General features: G+C 45.9%; 1 protein-coding gene across 1 annotated transcript in view; it reads right to left on the bottom strand.

Moving 5' to 3' along the window:
• Positions 1-20,946, bottom strand: part of SYT7 (synaptotagmin 7) — a 271,832-nt gene that overhangs the window by 66,606 nt on the left and 184,280 nt on the right. The window contains exons 3-6 of the mRNA XM_066635941.1: positions 20,726-20,805; positions 14,105-14,236; positions 12,785-13,000; positions 3,332-3,697 (exon numbers count right to left, since the gene is read on the bottom strand). Of these exons, the coding sequence (XP_066492038.1) occupies positions 3,332-3,697; positions 12,785-13,000; positions 14,105-14,236; positions 20,726-20,805 (794 nt within the window). The remainder of the gene's footprint in view (positions 1-3,331; positions 3,698-12,784; positions 13,001-14,104; positions 14,237-20,725; positions 20,806-20,946) is intronic.

Below are 20,946 nucleotides of genomic sequence, written 5' to 3'. Positions count from 1 at the left end.
TGTGCTAAGTTCAGTAGGGTTGGATGTCCTACTGCCTGTCCAGTTTGGTTTGACAGGAAAGAGCTACTCGTCCCCTTGGAGGAACTGCTGCAAAGTTAAGGCCATGCCTACTGCCTAAGGGGAGGGGCTATACCTGAAGAGTTTGCAATAGGAATTCAGAATGTCCTTGGGAGTCCTGGAGAACAGAAATTCACAATACGAATTTCCATTTTTGCTAGTTTTCTGTTAATACTTGGACTTCAGGCATGATTTCATGCATCCCAATCTATATTTGTAGTTCCTTATCTTACCAGGCACAGGTGTGTTAGCTGTGTTAATCACCCATTGGGGTTTTTTGTTTTCTCTGCTGTCAGTTGTTCCTGACAATAAATCTGACAAAATCTATAATACAGCACACCTTTTCCCCCTGAGCCTGCTGATCATCTCTTGATTCCAAAGTCCATTCACTTGCTTTCTGTTGTCAGACACCTGTTTCCTTATCTGTTCTGGGAGGTGTTCATTCATATCCCTGTTCTCTTTCCCCTGTGTGACTACAACTACAAAACAAACTTTTGATTCAAATGAGAAACCAGGACTGGGTTTCCCCACAGCCTTGTGGGGTCATCATCAAGACACTAACAGTGCAATCTTATGCATACCTATTCAGAAGCAAGCCCCACTGTGTTTAATGGAACTTACTCCCAGGTAAGTGTGTTGCAGCCCAAGGGATTCTGTTACATCCCAATCCTATCCAGGATTGGGCTGCTGGTTGGTTGGAGTTACAACAGTGGAAATTCCACTGTTGTAAAATGGCAGATGATGGCACGTGCAGCGTGCCATCAGCAGCCATTCTATGTATGTTGCATTGAGAGGCGGCAATGCCACAGCTCCATCACTGGACCCCATCCACCACACCCACCAGACCAGATAAGGCAGTGGTGGGGGCAGGGAGGGTGAACTGGGAAAAACTGGGCAGGGAGGGGGGAGAAACAGGGCACGGCAGGTGGCAATGGCATGTGCTGGATTCTATCACCCCATTCAAATGCTCCCTGCGCCTTTCTTCTCCTCGGACATACTTGGGACATACTTCCTCTCCTTGGGGCTACCCCTACTCCTGGGGAATGGGGGATAAGAATAGGCCCTCAGTTTGGCTGTACTTGTCGTAAGAGGCGACTAAACAGCCATCGGGTAGATAGGACTCTTTAGCCTGGGAAGGCAGCTCATCCGAGAGAAGGAAAACTCTGATCCCAAACCTCCACTGCCTTGTGGCTACATCCAGTTATGGAAAAGGCTTCAGGAGTCAACCTCGAGGCAAAATCCAGAGCCGGAGTCCCTGAGGCAGTTCGTGGCTGAACACGGTCACATTCTGGCAACTCCTGCGACGCTGCTGGAACCAACCATATTGGCCTCTGCCTTTCCACTCCAGCGATGTGGAGAGGGGGTATTTGTTGCATGGGTAACAGTCTATCCTCCATATCTACTTTACCCAGGCTTTGCACACTGGAGAGGACACTCTGTTCAAGAACCACCATTCAGAGTGCAATACCATAGTCTTCTGAGACTGCAGGATGCCAACAACCTCTCCTTGGACATACTTTTTTTTTAAATGAGGTTTCTGCCATCGCTCTGGGGTGGTAGCCAGGCACTCCTATTCTTTTATCAGTGCTGGTATGTGGTCATATTTATGGGACCAATCTGTGAGTAGAAGTGTCTTGACTGTGGCAGTGCCTAGCCCACTACAACTATCCTTCCCAACTCTCACAACAAGTTTCCTGGTTATGCTGAGACAAAAAACCCATCTGAAGAATGTAATGGGGATTTAAATAAATCACAACCTCAATTTCCCATGTACCATTCAGATTAATGACTGACTGGAAAACCACAAGCATGAGCAAATATTAGCTAACATTAAGGGAAAGGACGGCACAACAATTTTTCCTTTCCAAAGAACATATGTGACATTGTCACATTCCTCGATAAGGTGATGGTGAAGGCTTCAGATTAGCCCTTGGTGCTTGGAATTTAGAAGCTGTCACCAACCGGGAAAGTATTTAAGACAGATTAAAAACCACACACTTCAAACTGCTCTGACAAAGCTGCCTTTACAGATCACAGTAAGGAGGATCTGAAGGGCTGATAGACAGGGATTTCATGGATAAGAAGACCAAACCCCTGTTTGTGAAGGGGGCACTGAAGAGTCACCTCCTTCTGGGAGGGTCTGTTGGCTTTGCAGTGATGTAAAGAAAAAAAAATCAATGCAACAGAACAGAAAGGAAGAAAAATCTTTCTCATAAGAACATAAGAACAGCCCCACTGGATCAGGCCATAGGCCCATCTAGTCCAGCTTCCCGTATCTCACAGCGGCCCACCAAATGCCCCAGGGAGCACACCAGATAACAAGAGACCTGCATCCTGGTGCCCTCCCAAAAAGCTGCCTGCTGCTCAAAAGCTGCTGGGCTGCTTTCTCCCTCCAAAAGAGGCAAATTAGTGATGGGGATAGCATGCTGTGGATGTGGGCAAATCACATTCAAGTCCATACTCGGTCGTGAAGTCACAGAGTGGCCATGATCTGTGATTTACGAGTTCCACCTGAAAACCTGGGGAATTTTAATGCAAGTGCACCCCATTGCATGGCCCATTGTTGCTCAACTCATGCAGAAACTTAGGTTCCCTGGCTAAATGAATACACCCACAGAATTGTAGACAAGAAGAAATCATCCAAGCATTATACTGAGACGAGATTCCCCATATTCTAAGATTTCATATGATATATTCCAAAAAGCAGTGTGTCAAAAGCAGATACTAAAGATCTGAGGTGTGTTATGGCAAAAAGGGACTGCAGAACAATAAACAAGTTCTACAAAACCAAGAGTTCTTATTTCCAGAGAAGGTTGTAGGTCTGTGATTGGTAAATGTGGAAGAGAGAGTTGATGCTATAGCAGGAGTTTCTGAAGTATGTTATTTCAACGCAAATCGACATCACTCCAAACAAGGAATGAGTGAGAGAAAGATCCTCCGATACAAATAGGAAAAAGCTGTCCTTGTTTGGAGAGAGCCCCCCCCCCCCCGCCCACAATGCATGTTAAAAGAGTTTGGTCCTGATACTAGGCAGTTTGGACGAGAGGAGGAGGTTGTCTGCTCCTGTCCAAGGTGGTGGAAGTGGGCATGCTGACTCTATGACTGGTGAGGAGCTAGGTGCACCATAGCAGGAGTTTAAGGGCACTATATACACTGCCCTCAGAGTATCACGTCCTGACTCAACCTTGGGACCTAACAAACAAGGGAGTGGGCTGAACAACAAGCAAACTCAATACACACATAGAGAGAAAGAGAAAAGAACAAGTCAACTTACAGAAAAGACTTCATATCCAAGCCTCGATTCCGAATCTGCCCCACCATATGGTCCCAGCTCCCGGGGTTGGAGCGGCTGTGGCCACCAGCTGTCCTGTTCTTGGACCCAGCAGAGATACCTTGCCGTGACTGCCCACTTCGACAGCCGCGAGGGTTGCCGCTGGTGGAGGAACTGCTATGGGACTGGATGTGACCCAGGCTCTGGCTGGTGGTGGGCTGGTTGTGGTTGGGTTTCTGGTGCTGGCTGAGTGGCTGTTGGAGGCTCTGCTGGCGCAGCAGGGTGCGCGGGCGTTGGCATTTCGGGTCTCCTGCTGAGGTGGGGATATACTCAAGGGTAGTGGCTGTGGACAAGGTGGAATCCTCAAAACTTAGGGAGGTGAAGGGCGAGGGAAAGGAGAAAAAGGAAAAGAAGGTAAAGGGACAAAATTGGAGGAAGGAAAAGCAGAGAGTTAGAGAGATGATGCCCCAACAAAGCACTCTCTCTGCCAGGCACCTTTGGAAGCAGCAAACCCTTCTTCGGGGTTGCGGCCCCACCTCTGCTTCTCTAGCAGCATAGAACCCCTGCCTTGTCGCCATCTTGCTGGCCTCCCTTGCCTTGCAGATGCTCTCCAGTCCTTGGAGTTCAGTGTGAGTCTGCCAGTGAAGCAGTTTCTCCCGTTCCTTCTCCTTATCTTGTAAGGAGGCTCAAAATATCAACCCTAATTGCAGAACTAATTAGGCTGCTTTGTAAAGGCAAATTCCCTGGTGCATATGCTGCTGCCTGTGACATGCGACACACCCAACAACCACTTTCCCCATTGGCTGTGTCTGAATCAGGAAACTTCACAGAAGTGGCAAGGACCAAATGAGATCAAGAACTGTCACGTATCTGAGAATGGTGTCATGGACATTGATGGTCAAACCAGTGGCATGCTCCAGGGCTCAGGTTTTTTGTGGTTTTTTTGGTCAGTGAGGTTTGGCAGCTTTCTGTTCCCATCATAAGTTCAGGCAGAAGAGTCTCCCGGAATACACAATTATATTAGTTTTGCCATCTTCCTATTGGTTGGATTTTTGTGCCTCTAACAGTTGTGCGAGAGCCTGAAATGGTGCTGCTGCTTTTTCAGCCACTGCATGCCAAGGAAAGATTCTGCCATTGCATTTCTATCCATCGTGCAGCTATTAAGGGCAGTGCAACCACCCCCTAAAAGGTGGCAACCCTAGTAATGATGTAATTGTACAGGTAATGGTCACAGTGTCAGGCCTGGAGTCTGAATGGGCCAGACAGACATGAGTGGACTCTGTCTTTATGTTCCTAAAACCTGCCATATCCCCTCAAGAAGAAATGGTTATGTGAAATCTAGAAAGCTGCTTGAGGAAGGAAATAGATTTGACCCGCGTCTTCAAAAATAGGTCACTGCCAAAGAGCTGCAATTTTTTGTGTTTGTGTGTGAGGGAGAAAGAGACTGATTACAAGTGAAGAAGAGGTGGGTTGGGGGAGGTGCTGAACATTTCATCTATCCACTGTCCCCCCCATTACTGATCCCCCTCCATCACTTTCCTTCTATCTGGTCTTAATTCTAGTCTTAGAGACCAGCTAGAAAAAAAGAAGCTGGGAGACAGCTTGCTGGGGAAACTGGACAGACCAAAGAAGGAACTGGAATCCCTTCCCACCTGCTGCATCTCCACTTGAAATAGTGCCCTCCGTTTATAACTGTTTGGTGTGACTTGTTTTAGAAGATGCAGATCTGCTGCTATGTCACCTAGTCCTGCCCTTGGAAACATATCATTATGAGGAAAGGACTTTCCATTACCAAATACAGCTCCCTCTTGAGTGCACTTATATGATGCGCATGTTTGTAAATGTTGTGCAGCGCAATCCTATCTTACGCTGGAACAAGCAGGCCAGGAGGCATGCGCTGTATCCAGTGCAAGATAGCTGCCCAAAGTGGTTCAACCAGAGGCAAGGGGAAACTCTTCCCCTTTCCCCTGGTAAGCCATTGCAGCTCTAATGGTTCTCCTCGGACTTGCACCACCTCCAGAGGTGGCATAAGTCTGAGGAGAGCAGAGCATTTTGGGGAATGGGGCTGGGATCCAGCATAACAGCCAGATCCCAGCCCCGCCTCCCACTCCCTGCCTGCCTGCCCCTGGGACCGCCCTCTGCCTGCCCTCCCCCCACCCCAAAATGCCTCCCTCCCACTGCCTCCTCGCCCTTCTCAGACACCTGCATTGGCTGAGCTCAACCTACCTAGGTCAACCTACCTAGGTCAAGCCAGCGTGGAAGCTGGATGCAGCCTCCATGCTCCAGCGCGCGCATGGCTTGCTCCTGAGGAGGTGCAAACATGCTTTACAGCACATTTGCGACCCTCCTGGGCTGGCTCAAGGGACTTACGCCAGCCCAAGGGCACTTTAGGATTGTGTCCTTAGATGTATTCCCTTTTTTTAAAAAGGCAATACAAGAAACGACTGTAAGAGAGTTACTACACATTAGGTGCACATGTGAGTGCTAGGGTGTAATGCTATCTAACTTTCCAACACCAATGCAGTCACAATGCAGCGCTGAGGTAAGAGGGGAAAAAATCCCTTACCTTGAGGAGGCCTCCATGATTCCTGCCATTGGTACAGCTGTATCAGCTGTGGAAAGTTGGATAAGATTGGGCCCATAGAATCGCAGTTGTTTGTTTTGTTTAGAACAGCCATTTTAGAGGGGGCACTGAGAGATGACAAGTAGCAGGGAAACACTCATTTCAAGCCCCATAGGAGAGGAGAAAACTGCGTGGGCGTTGGAGTGTAACAGGCAAGAACAGGGTTAAAGACCCCTTTTGCTCCCTATTTGCCCCTTCCAAAGCAGCTTTTCTGAAAAAAAAAAATCAAACAAATGGTACTAAGGTTCTCACACACACATTTGAACATAACATGTAGTTAGCTCCTTCACTGAGAAGACAGGAGGGATGTTGGAAAAATATATAAGGTGGCCACAAACCTGTACATGTGAGAGATGCCCTTATAGGTATGATCTGTAGCCTGTGGACAGTGAAGCACAGGACAGAACACAGGAGCAGCCCAAGATGATTGGCCACCTGGCACAAAGTTGTAGCCCCCCCCCCCCGGCAATTCATGTCCCTACCTTCTCGCTTGCTCTTTCATGGTGTGGGCATTTTCAACAAAACAAAAAGTGTGAGACTTGCTAGGAGTTCCCAACAAGTCCTGCACTTCCTGTTGTGTTTAAAGCGTCTGCACAAGGAAGGAGAAAGGTAGGGCGTAGGGAGCTGAACCACCACCTGGCACCACCGTGATTGTGGCAGCAATCATAGTCTGCTTCCCTACCTCCTTACCTCGCTCCTTTCTCGCATGGACACTTTAAACAAATGAGGAAGCGCACTTGTTTAAAGGGACAATATGAGGAAGGAGTTAGGAAAGGGGGTAGGGGATTGTTGCCTTCTGATCTGCTTCCTGCTCAATTTTAGTGAGCAGCTTATGAATTGGTCAAGGGAGGAAGCAACAGACTCAGGTTGAAAAGCACCCTCAGAATGTTTGCCATTCCCAGCACCCTGCCATAGAATACAAGCTGCGTTGTCTGCTTCGTGGATGGGCTGGCCGTGACATAACATATAGCTCAAAAGACAATACAGAGGTGCAGATCGCTATCAAAACTCAAAAAACATGACAGAGCCCCACAGCTAACCACACAGAGCAGGAAGTTGAACACACATCCAGAAACACAATGCAGATCATAGCCAACCATTCAAAGACGTGAGATGAACAGATGTGGCTGATGTCAGATGAAGACATGTAACAGGGGGAAGCATACAGGCAGTCACAGAAAGGGTCTCAATGGCCAGGGCTGTTCATTTTTTGCAGTTTTGTGCCAGCAAAATTTCATGTGAAATCTGGAACAGCAGGTCCTCACTTAAAGTTGTCCATAAGTTCTTGGAAACTGCAACATTAAGCAAAATGACAACTTATAACAAACATACAATTTTACTGTATGCAGACTCAATAACACTCTCTCAAGTGGCAGGCTTGCTGAGTGCTTTCCTATCGCGCTGCAAAGCATTGTTGCGCCCCAGAAAGCCTTGCGGAAGCTGCCTGTGGGGCATTTGGGGGTGCAACAAGGCCAAGAAAGTGGATCACGGCCCTAGTGTGACCCAGAAGTGGCTTCCAGTAGACGTACAATAGCGTTGCTGTGAAGATCGGAACCACTGACCAACTTTAAAAGGAAACAATGTTGTTTGAAACAAGTTTAACTGAGGACTTGCTGCACATGGCACAGGATTTAGTTTCCTCCTTTCATTAGACTTTCATTTATATAGAAATTAAAACTAATTCTTATGTTTTGAATTATAATTAAAAGTTACAGAGTGGGGCAGCATTTCTGTGCCATGCATGGCTATCAGTTCATCCCTTATGACTTTCAATCACTTTCTCATACCTATCAAACCCTACTGCCTCTCACTTACCTGCCACATCTTTCTTATCTCAAATTTCAAATTTGGCAGAAAACCAAATGCCAAGTTCAAATACAGAATGCCAATTTGTGCTGATTTCCACACCACATTTAGAGCAGAGAATTTTTGTTTCCACAACAGAATTTGTTTTCTTTCTCCTTCATTTTTTTAAAAAAACATGTTGAATGAACAGCCCTGACTGCAGTTCAAGCCAAAGCTAGATTTACAGAAAAAAAAATCAGGGAAAAGAATGAGGAGGAAGGGCATGGAAGGTACATGACAAAGCATAGGCATGAGAATATGAAAGAATGGCTAAGAATGCAGGGAATTGATGGTGCAACTATCACATGATGAAGGTTGCATTTGGGTGTACTCCAGGACTGACCACATGTCTGGATAGCATCACACACAGATGGACAATCACGGAGGCAGACACATGAACATGTTATAGGTGCACAGTTGGATGATCACCCACCAGTCTTATTGTTCCCCAGTTCTGCTTCTACCCAAGCCCTGCTGCTCTCAGGCCAAGGTTTGATCACAGTTTCTCTAGAGCAGCCAGATGGAGCTTGCAGGCACAAATACTCAAAGGCCACTTTTATTGCCATGGTATAAGTAAACCCAACTTAGTTTCTGGCTCACCAAGGAAGCATGGAAACTAGGACCTCAGCAGAAGGTTCTAGCATCCCTTCTTCCTGCTGGTCTGGAAATCGGAGAGAATGACTTTGCCTCTACCAAAAGCAGCAAAAACGCTGATGTCAGAGATGCAGTGGCAAAGTTCTTTATGTAATGTGAAGAGAGAGAGAGAGAGAGAGAGAGAGAGAGAGAGAGAGAGAGAGAGAGAGGGAAGGAACTGTGAAAACCTGTATAAGCAAAGAGCCCAGATCTCTTCTGCCTTAGAAAATTATTCAGGGAACTCTGCATACATCTAATGTAAATGAGCCTGCTTGGATCATGTCCAGAGTCCCTAAGCCCAACCCACCTGCTATCAGGCATGAGGCAGAAATGGACTTTTCCCAGCCACTGCCTTTCTGCATGCAGTGACCTCATTTCAGTTTTCTGTCAAATCCCAAATTAGTCCAATTTTCAACCTCTCAGTCACAGGAAACTAAAATTGGCTCCTCTAGGCCTGAAGCCAGCAGAATATATAAATTTCTAGTAAGGCTAATTGCTGTGTGGGAAGCAGTCCCAGTGCAGTAGGGACTGTACCAACCACACCTGGCACGCTGGTATCTTCTGGTACCTTATCCCACTTTCAGCTCCTATCACATTGCCATTGTGCAAGCAGACAGAAGGGCTATCTTTGTTGGACAGACAAAGCAAAATAGCACTCCATCACAGAAACACACATGCCAGATACAGGGACAACTCAGTCACAAGAACCTTTGTTAGGTAGGATCTGTTTGCTCAGAAATTTTTATTAAACCAAGAAATGTGTCAAAGTCTTGGGCTCATTTCAATATCATAAAAATACTATGAATATGTTGTTGCCTGCTCTCATTAATAACCTGAACAAATGCTACCAGCTCCAGTTCTCTTTCACATTCTCCACATGATAGTAACTGCTAGATAACATACAGAACATGTTTTTAGCTTTAAAGTACGTGGAGCACAGCCACTAGGGCTGGGTAACTATTGTGTCTGCAGGATTTCAAGGACTGCTCTGTTTTAAAAAGACTGACAGAGTAAATTTAATCATATGTGCACTCTGAAGGGTTAGGCTGTGAAGTGGAAATTAACTGTAGGAGTTGCAAGTTAAATGTCTTGGAACGAGGAGGTTGAGGCAACTGTTGTGGCTTACATTGGTCATTGTGCTGCAGAAGTGGTAAAAAGACTCAGGGTGCTTTTCATTCCATTGCTGCCTCCCTGAAGCCTGCCACAGTCCTGTCTCCTACCTTCACATGGTCCCTTTAAACAAAATAGAAAGTGTGGTACCAGCATTCCCAGCATGTCCCACATTTCCTTTTTTGTTTAAAGGACCATGCAAAGAAGGAAAAAAGTAAGGGGGTAGGAGGGTGAGAGCAGAGAGCACATAGCGTAGGTGGAGTCAGGTGTCAGAAAATCTTTGGCCGACCCAAGTGAAGGGAAATCTTTAAAGCTCAGCTCCAGTTAAATGGGAAGATGAAGTAACGTAGCACATAAATTGCTGTAAGAGGGCGTATGTTGCAGCTGAAATGCCCATTCTGCGTATCAATTTATAAAGCAGTCTCCTCTGGTAGTGGAGTGCAGTCCTTATCAACACTGTATCATCTCACTGTATTATCTGGAAATGAGAGGGGATACAGCTTGGAGAATGCTGAGATTGACATACCTCTGATGAGTGCAAATAGGGTTGTTAATTTTGATAATAGTGTTCTGCTGAGTGAGTCTGGAAGATGGGGCCAGGGCCCAATCTGGTGGGCTACTGGTCCAGCCAGTGATCTGGTATATCATGGGATAGTGTAACCTGGCAAGTCATAGTTGGAGCCTTATGAGTCTGGGAGTTATTCAATAGCAAAACATCTTCATTAGCTCTGATATTCACAGACTTTCTAGTCCCCAGTTACTGGTTATCTGGCAGAACATGGTTTTACTCACTGGACTGGTAAAATAAAGAACAATTGGCAGCCCTGAATGTAATAGAAATACGATGGCCAGAGACAAACTGTTTTTACAGTGGAACAAGTCACTGGGAACTATAATTGCAGATTGAAACAGCAAGTCATGCTCCTGTAGCTTTCTTGGTTTTACTGTTTTGGCTTTTAAAAATACTATTTAATGAAGTTTTAAAGTAAAAAAAAAAACTGTCAATGCAGCCTCCATACTTTACACTTACATTGAAATACATGAGCTATCAAAGTTATTTGAGATGTACTATTACATCTTAATTAATTAATACACAGATGTATTGCATGAAAGAGTTCTTATAGAAAGTGGGGTTATACAATGGTGCTTAGCAATTTGGGGGTCATATTTTTAGTTACTGCTGATCCCATAAAACTCTGCCTATGCTGTCCAGTCGCAAGTGTGCTGCTCATGAGAAGATTCAAAGGGATATGCTCTTTGGCAGCCCAATCCTATGAATAGGATGCGATGACAGAACTCACAATCCATTATTGCATCCCAAGGGCTGCTGGTGCAGCAGCAGCAGTTCTGGGAAGCTGGGGGCAGCGAAGTTGCCTGTAGGATGCTTGTGTGCACCAATGGGCTCCGCTTTGTCTGCCGTACCAGTAATTTAGCAGGGGGGAGGATAAGGGGCAGAACAGGGTGGGGCGCAGGTGGCTCAGGGGCACACTGGTGGCAGGAGGGGAAGGATCTTGGTGGCAACGGTGGCCACTGAGATCCTATGCCTTTGGCCTGGGTCCAACACTCTCTCTTGGACCTACTGGCTTCATGCCGGCAAAAGAACTGCCCTAGATCCAAGTAGGCCCATTGAGAACCAGGATGCCATAGAATTGGTAAGTAAAAAAAAAAAAAAATTCTTACCTCTCTGCCACTGCTTGGTCCCCAGCCAGACTGTGGGATGCAGTGAAGGCTGCATTGGCACCACTGCATCACACACCAGCTGAGTATGAATTGGGCTCTAAGTGTGGTGAAAAGTGTCAAGAAATGCCCTATTTACCACAAGGAGCTCTATTTGCTTTTTTTCTAGTTGCAAGAGATAGGATTTACATTAGTCAGTGGTTTAACTGAAATTTAAACCCACATTACAGGTCATCAGTATTTAGCATGTGGTTAATATGACATAACCAGAGACTTCAACAAGTTAGCTCCTTAAATCTTAAGAATAGAATATCTGGCAGAAGAAATGAAGGGACTATTTATTTTAAGGATTTCTGCCCTGCCTTTCTCCTAGTAAGGGCAATCCAGGCCTCCTATAGCAATTTGGAGAAGCTGTACTGGAATGATCATTCTGTGGAGTCAAAAGTGAGAAATGGATTCAAAGCAGGATTGGAAAAGCTAATGAAAGATAAAGTCAGCAAACAGCCATCAGTCAAGACAGTTATGGAATCTTTCTGCTCAGGACAGCAAAAGCTTCTGTGATTATAGAAAAAAAAAAAAAAGCTGGCATGAATCATTCTCCAGAATCACTCTTCTGGAATTTATTTGTGGCTCATAGTATGTTGATACTGAAGCTTCTAGTTGTGTGGCCTCTGCTGAAGATGGCCAGCGGGCCAAACCTTTAGCCTGGCCCAGTATGGAGTCAGCTCTGATGTGCTTATGAGAACAGAAAAGTCAGACCTCTCTTCTCATGAGCCTTTAATTCCAGTTTTCCCTCATCTTTGCCTCTCCCTTTCTTTGGTCTTCTTTGTCTTTATTTTCCTTATATTGTAGGGGCTGTGGGCAGGGACAGTTCTCTTAAACTTAATTATTGGGCAGCACCTTACAACCTCCTCCTCCTCATAGTGATAATACTTGCACTGCGAGTGGAGAATTGTCCTTCCATCACTGCAAAGCTCCTTCCCTCATTTTCCCAGTGCAGGTACATTACAGAAATGGAGGAACTGAGGTCTGCCCTTGCACTGAATCCAGTTGAAATACATAATCTTAGAAGTGATCTCTAAGTGGCCACTACCAGGTGCAACCTAAGTGATAGCATAGGGGAAAATGTGTTTTGCCTGCTGCCAGCTGGGGAGAAGAATAGGAAGGAGAGGCTAGTTGAGTAGAACTAGAAATGTGGGCTATTTGGTGAAGGAGCAGCAATGACTTAAATAGTGTCCTTGCTCTTGCACTGAGAAATCATTCCAGATGGTGAAAACTTATCTATTTCATTTATTTGTATGAACTAGAGACTACTTCTGGCCAAAGCCATTGAATGGAGGTGTGGAGAAGAATATAGCCCTCTGTCTCTGCTCCTGCACAACTGAGCTTTTCTCACTGGTCCCCACAGTTGGCCTCTCCATCAAGGTGTTGCATCCACCACCTATGTTTTCTGTGCTCTACCTGACTCCAGCATGAAGACAGCAGGGCTGAGAATGCATTTCCATGTTCCTAGTTCCAGTGCCTCCTGGGGGACGAGGCAGCTAGGCCTGTGATGTACTCTCACTCACTTGGATAGGCTGAGCTTCCCTGCTGCTAGGTGGCTCTGCACCGTTTGCCATCGGCCTCTCCCCGCCTTCCCAATGCTGGGCTCGCTCTGGGCAGACACGCTGCTCTTCATGCCGTCCTCTCGGAGCTGCTGCCTCTCCCCATGGCGTCCTTCCCGCTCCCCTGCCAACCCTGATGTGGCAGATGCAGCCAACTTAGCACCTGACAGCAATGAGCCACTGGGGCATGTCAGGAAAGAAAGGTGGCAGGTTGCAGCGAGAAGGAGGTCACGCAAAGGGGAGGAAAAGAGAGTGGGAGAGAGAAAGAGAGAGACAGACAGACAAGGGACAGACAGACAGACAGAGAGAAAGAGAGACATCAGCACTGCAAAAGAAAGGGCCAAGGAGAGCCTTTGTCCCAGGCAAAGACAGCAGGCAGCCCTGACTTGGCTGGGAGATTACGCTGGCAGCCAAAGTTACTTTATTCCATAGACAACGAAGGGTTGAACAATGGATAAGACCGTTAGGAGAGGCACTGTGCAGGCGAAGGGAGAAAAAAGCCATGTTAGTGAGAGAGCTTACCACTACCATCACCATCACCACACAGTGCAGATGCAGAGAATACGCTGAGGGGGTGACCAAAACGGGCAACCCCGTCCTGTGCTGCAGAGAAGTGGGGGGTGAGGGGTAGGAGAGCCAAAGGAGCCAGGGTACAGGGAGGGAAAGGTGCCGGCCTCTGTTAGGGAGTTACTTAAGGCAGTGGTTCTCAACCCATTGGGAGCAGCGTACGAGCCTAGCAGACCAAAAGCCTGAAAGGTCCCTCCAAGATAACGGGATTGCAGTGGTTTATGAGCAGGCTCTAAGGCCTGGGTGTGTTCAGCCAGTGCCAGCCACTGCTTCCTTTTTGGTTATTTGTAACCACGTACACTTTTTGGAGCCAAACTCAAGTATGAAAGCCATTCACACTGTTGGGAGACCCTGTCCAATGAATAACAGTTCAGAGCTTGATCTTGGTGCCAGCAAATCCACCAGCAGAACATTCTCTGCTTCACTTGAGACCCAGAAAGCAGAGAGAGCCCAGGGCACCAGCTGCACAGCAAGTATGAAGTACCGGTACCAGCGCATGTGCCACCAGTTGGGAACCACTGAATTAAAGTGTGAGGTGGGGAAGGGAAGGCAGGAGGGGTTGCTCGTCTCCATGGCCATCTGCCCATGGGGGGTGGAGTGTGTGGGAAGGGAGGTGGAGGAAGAAAGAGGCGGAGGGCAGAGCAGGAAGAGGAAGGTGGGAGGTAGGGTGCGCATATACTCACTATATATGATCAAATCAGGTAAAGAGAGACTCACTTGAGGGAAAGTCGTGGATCACCATATGGGGCGTACGGTGATATGTTTAGTATAAACTCCTTGGGAGGGTAGGAGCTCCATTTCTGCTGCACTGTGTTGTCATTGTTATTCCAAAAGTCTCTGTCTAGATCACTAGATCGGCGGTGATGAGGGGAGAAAAAAAAAAAGGGAAATACAAAAGAGAGAATCTAAATGCCTGCAAGGGAAGGAAGGAGAAAAAAAAACCCAAATGAGAGACAGCAAGGTTAGAGCGGTGACGTCTCCTCCTGCGGAAGGTAAGCTCTGTGCCTCACACCCACGTGTACATACATATGCACACACACGCACACATACACATACACATGGAGGGACACATGGGAACAGGAGGTATTGCTGGAGAAAGACAGGAGTTGGCATCTCCAAAACTGGTGGGGAGAGAGAGAGAGAGAGAGAGAAATGTAGTGCAGATTAAATAAGTCTCCATCAGGTGGCCCTAAACCTTGCTTTGTCAGACCCCTGCTGTGCCTCTTAGGAAGGACAGTCGCTCTTTTATACGCACTACTCATTTGTCAGTTTTTGGCTTCTCCCTTTTTACCTGTCTTGTCCCTCCAGTATGGAGCCCTTGAAAAAAGAGGGCACAACACTTAACACAACCACCTCACACAGTGGTAGAACTGTTTTGAAAGCAGTGGGGATTTCCGCCGTAGCCCCAAAGCACTGGCTGGACCAACTGCTGTTGGAGGAAGAATGGAATCTCTTCCAGTCCCCTCAGAATAATGTGTACATCAGGCTAAAGATAAATGGTAACAGAGAAGCAGCAAGAACTCAAGCAGCAAAGACTCCGGGAGTCAGATTTGGGAAAGGAGATTTGCCAAGACGGTTCACATAAGAGATTGGAGTAGCAGAGGTTTTACTCAGATTCTTTCAACCATGTATACATAGTTGTGGAATAAATTTCAGAAACGTGGTGTGCATGTGTGCACATCTAATCTATTTGTCTGAATAAATGAGTGAGACCAGTGGTCCATCTATCTCAATATTATTTGTACCTTATGGTTTCAGTCAGGGTTCTGGCCCCAGTGCCACCAGGAGATGGCACAGACTAAACACAGAAGCTTCTGTATGCAAAGCATGTGAAATATGGCTTTATGTCCCATTTTTTAATGGCAGTGGAGGGATCCATGAAAGATTTCTTGACCATGTTCACTTATAGTGAATCTAAATAAGAATATTACTGTGGGATAGGATTAATTTGAGCAAGTACCAGAGTATGTGCTGTGGAACATGGGAAGTAATAATAAAGACAACTCTAGCAGCTTGTCCTCAAAAAGAGGCCCCACCCAGCCTGAGGGATGTGGAATGTCCTTTCATGGATCTTCTGCTTAGTTGTGCGGAAGGAGCTAGTCAGGGTGATCTGCCTCAGGTTGGAGGCTGTGCAGTGACAGTGTTCACAAAATAGGTCATGACACCACTCTGTGATCAGCAAGAGCCGGACCAAACCATCTCCTCACAGATGGCAACTATGGCCATTGAAGTCAAGTGGTTGAGGCAAATTTATTAGAGACATCAAAGGTTCCTTCCAGGCTATATGTCTGCACTCAGCCCCTTTTCTTCTCATTAACTGTCTTTGCCCTTCTCTGGCTGGGGAATGAAATGCCTCACTGCTGGCCTCTTGAAACCCATATACAAGGGAGATGAAAAGCTTGGGATAAAAAGCAGCTGTGTTTCACCAAGGAGCTCAAGGCTCATTCACAAGGCAGCAAATGGGAGTAGGCAGAAAAGATTTGCAAGGGAGTTGGGGAGCATACAAGAGAGAGAAACAAAGCCTCTATCTCTTTCCCCCATATATCACTTGCCTTGCTGAATTTGGAATCAGAGGCATCACAGAGGTCTCTCTTAGGTCTGTCTAAACATGTAACAGAATGAAGGGGTTGAATGGACTGTAGCACTTCAGGAGAGGGGTCGTATTTCTGAATGATCTCCCATGCACATACCTCTTATAAATAAACTAAGGAGAAAAAGTATGTCTTAGTCTACTCCCTGCTAAGGGCCCAATCCTATCCGACTTTCCTGCGCCAATGCAGGAAGGGAGAACAAATACTCCCTTACCTTGCTGAGGCCTCCGTTACTACTTCCCCATTGCAGGATGCCGCGTATATCTCATTGACACAGATGCACCAGTGCTCGAAAGTTGGATAGGATTGGGCCCCTAGTTTTCTATTTGCAGAGTAATCTTTTGAAACACCCAATCTATAGAAACACCCAAAAACGTAATCTCCTACCTGCAGTTTGAAATATCATTCATTCTACCATCTTAGGATATTTCCACCCCATTCTGCTGCATGTATAGACCAAACCTTGTACTGGCATTAGCAAGGGGATATGCAGGAGAATTGTTTTACAGCTCAGTGAGAGAGGAAAGGAGCCCAGGCTCTCCATATTCCTGTCTGCAGCAGTTCCTGTGTCAACATATATGAGAAGAAAGGCTGCAGAGTTGCTGCTCTGTGGTGGCCTCAGTCTACCCATTATCATTCATGGCCACCACTGACAACAAAGTAAACATAGTCTACAAGGTCTTAAGCACACCAGGGGGACAACAGTCAGTGTCATACATTTATGATCAAAGAACATGACCTTGAAGTTCTGCCTCCAATACATCCAGCTGAGGTAAGAGTTCATCTAAGGGAAGGCAGTGTCACCCAGAGATTCAAGCTAGTGATAGGCCCATGTATCCAGGGATCCACTAAAGAGCTATATAGTAAGCACACAAATTTTTACACACACACACACACACACACACACAGACATGAGCACTCAAGCACATATGCACAATCAGACATAAATGCATACACAAATACAAATGCACATAGATGTACAAAAATGTTAGCAATTTGACTATTTGAGTACCGGCCAGCAGAAGACACAGGGCAGGAAATGCTAGATACTCAAAACACCCATTTTACCAGAGTTCCACAGGAAATAATCAAGGTCCCTTATTTCAGAACACCCCCAACTTCACCACTAAAATTCATGGAACAACTGTCAAATTTGCACTGTGTCACTAGAAAATCTGACTTGGCAACCACATAGGCAGGTGGCAGAGGGAAACTGAGGGTAAGCTTGGAAGACAAAACACCAGCCATATTGTGAAACTGATACACAATTAAGCTCTCAGAAAACATGAGTTTTTAATCATTCCTGAAGGTGAAGTTGACAGTTATACTACATGGAAATGCATTTTTGAAAAATTGTAATTATGGGAGCATGACAGTGGAATGTTACCTCATGATGATATATTCCTATGCTGCAAAAAATAATCATATAAACTTACCGTACAATATCTCTGCAGTAGGAAAATAAGGAAAGGGAATTGAATGAAGGCCCACCCAGCTCAGGTTCAGGAAGAGTTGTTCGTATTGGTGGGTCAAGGGAAGTTACCTTAAAGGTTTTTGCCACCACTTTGCCTGGCACAGCAGCTTCATGTGCAGCTGCAAGAATCAATTACCAACCGTAGTCCCTTCGTCTCTGCTTTTGTAAATAAGGCCCAAGGGAAAGCTCTAGTCTGTCACTGGCCAACCAACAGCCCAATCCTATGGTTCCCCCCAATGATGCAGCTATGCCAAAATGGCTACCACTGCATTCTCCAAGGGGAGGCATCACAGAAATCTCCTCTGGGTAAGGGAACATTAGTTCCTTATCGAGGAGTAAGCCTCCACAGTGCAAAGGAGTCTATTTGGAGCGTCACTAGCAAAATCACTGGGGCAGGTCCATGTAAACCCGGGCTGTGGGATAAAATATGTGAAGGAGGCTAGGATTTGGCAACTAGCGCTGCACCTACCTTCTTCCTGGAGCCAATCCACCTATCCCCGACCTCGTTGCCTCACTGTTCCATCCTCCCCCATCACCACCTCGTTCCACCTTCCACTGCTCCACTCCATCTCTCCCCACCCTGTCCAGCCTCCCCTGCCACCCTGCCTGCCTCAGCATGTGTGAGAATATCCTCCAGTGCGTGTGGGAAGGCTCGAGCCTTCCCCTGATGCTCCACCAGCATGTGACTCCGTGTGCAGTGCCTTTCACAACTGCCAAAAGATACGTAGTTAGTGCTGGAAAAGCACTTGTTCCACCAGTGCTAATGCCCAATTGCTGTATGTCTTTATTGCATGAAATATTCCTTTAATGTGTTGTTATGACCTTGCACCCACACACCTCTGGGCGAGAAATAACAGAAGCATCTGCTTGAAATAGGCCCAGCTCAAAGTGTTGAACAGAATAAATCTCCTGCCAACAAACCAGCAAAATAATAATAAAAAATGGCAATAACAAAGTAAAAATATCATGTTAACAAGGTTAGATTATAAATGTAGATTGGGTATATCTATGAAGTATTCAATAACAAGCTGAATTCTTACTAAATAAAAAGTAAAGTGTTATTTTACTTTTACTTTACAGGTCTTTCAACTGATGCTCCATTATCCTCTGAACAAACTGGAGATGGGTTCTTAGCAGTATGTATTTCATTGCTTCCCTGAAGACTTCTGCCCTAAAGTTCTCAAGGATAGGGATTCAGGTAAACAGGAAAAGGTTCCTGCTGTGTAGGCACGGAAGAGCCAGAGGCTCCCAAAATTTATGTAGAACATGAGGAGAAAGAGACCCAGAAGTGTTTCCAGAGGAGAGTAGTTCCCATGCTGTTATCTTGAGGTTGGCATAGAAACATTGACAGGTGCAATCTTTCCACAGCAGGCTAAGGACATGGGCCATAGAACCAGACAATTGGTGGGAATATGGAAATCAGCTTGGTACCAGCTTTCTTCTAAAGAAGATTTTCAACCAAGAGAAAGAATCAGAGGGGCTGAAATCATATCTGCCTTCTACTGTAAAGTATTCTTGGTCACTTCACTACTGTACAACTCATCACCAAGCCATTTCTTTGTGTGAAAACATACAGCTGCAAAGGAACCTGGAAGCAATCAACAGACCACAGTGTCTTGGAGTTGTTTCAGAGCAAGTGGGACTTTTTAAAATAATATAAACAGTTCAAAAGCAGATTATGTGGCTATGCATTTTGCCTGAAGCAGAACAAACTGATTGCTGCAATCTGAAGATGTGGGGTCATGGTTCTGATTCTCAGCAGTCTTTCGCGTTGCCCTCTTCAATGAGCCAGAAGGTTTTTATTAACTTTGGCAAAATGGACAGCCTGAGACTGTCTTGCAGAATGAAAATATCAATTGCCTGCTCTTCCATGCAAGAGATTTATCATTTGCTCAGAGATAGGAGAAAGGTTGAACTTTCATCTGACTGGTACTTATCACATCTGGATAGCTATAATAATCCACCTAGATAGTTTGGGATGGATTTCTTGGAACAGTCTGTTCACTGCTGGTTCCAAGTCTGAGGGGGTCCTCAACAAAGTGCCCCCCACAGGCCTCCTCCCATGTGAGTACCCCTCGAGATCTGTCTAGGGGAGGTTCCCTTTTGTGAATGGGAAGAGGACATAGACATTGTCATCCCATTTAAAATTACAGTTTTGTTCCTGAAGTATGCTGTGAAGATGGCTAGGTTTCCGACAGTTCCTAGTTGTGGACAGAACAGCTTGGAGTGTTGATGGAGTGACTCTCTTAGCTGAGAGAGAGATGCTGCTACTCTGATGCTGGGCATCTCAGAGATCAGTGGAGGGTTCTCTTATGGTCCAAGGGCACTTGGCAACTATCCAGCAAGGCTGATCCTGGATACTAGTTGCTTTTGCATCTGTTGATGTCATATGTGTTGCAAAGGGGTAAAGATGTGCAATATTCTGAAATAAAGGGATGTGCCTGGCAGGGGGATGTCAGTAGAGCAGATCAAATAGTATGTTTTGTAAAAATTAGAGGAGCAAGGAGGAGGTAGATCAGTTATTTTCAACCAGTGTGCTGTGGCACATTGGTGTGCTACGAATGGTCTGCAGGTGTGCCATGGGAATTTGGGGGGGGGGAGGGATCATTTATTTGAAGGGCCATTGGAAGATGTTAGTCCCCCCACCATCAACATGGTGTGCCATGTCAATTATCAAAAAACTGATGGTGTTCCTTGACAATTTTAGCACTCTGTCAGTGTGCCCTGAGATGAAAAAGGTGGAAAATCGCTGATGTAGATAAATAACATGCTTGAAAAAATTATGAGCTACTGTTTTTAATTTGGAGACTTTCTGGGATGCAGAGATGTGTTTCGATGTATCAAGTATAACTTGTCTTGGAGTATAAAGAGAATAGCATTAGTTACATGGGACAAACTCTCAGAGTGTTGGGTAATAAAGGAAGGTGTACTAGTGTGCTGAATGTGGTTCAAAGTGGGAGCACCTCAGAGGAAGTGTCTGAGTGAAAAACATCATGGTGGGTGCAGAAGACAAAGGAATGATTATATAACTGTAGCAGTATCGGATGTTTACATGCATGCAAGGCGTGGGCATGTGAATTTAGGCACAAATAGAGCAAAAAGAGAATATACCTGGTGTGCAGACCCTAGAGGGGACTTGATGTGTATTTGAGGCCACTGAGGTTAGTCTGAAGGCACAATGGCCAACATATACCCAAGAAGTGTCATGTAATAGTTGTGTCCTGAGGCAGCACCTACAATACATTCTCTCCAATGATCCCTCCTGGGACTTACTTAATAGCTTTCTTTTCACTTCGGCCTCGGCTGGAATCTGGGGTCCCCACCGTCTCCAAGGAGTTTTTATAACGTTTACCCTGAAATTAAAAAAAAAACAAAAAACGTGAGGACAAGGGTTTGTTTGTGAACGGGGAGAACAGAGAGCTCTATCTAGGCCCTCTTCCCTTTCATTCTTGCAATGCCATTACTTGTGATTAGCTAGAGGCACAGACAGCCCA

Source organism: Tiliqua scincoides, chromosome 1 (genome assembly GCF_035046505.1).
Source record: "Tiliqua scincoides isolate rTilSci1 chromosome 1, rTilSci1.hap2, whole genome shotgun sequence".
Taxonomy (NCBI): domain Eukaryota; kingdom Metazoa; phylum Chordata; class Lepidosauria; order Squamata; family Scincidae; genus Tiliqua; species Tiliqua scincoides.
This window is presented reverse-complemented; position numbering and strand designations above follow the sequence as displayed.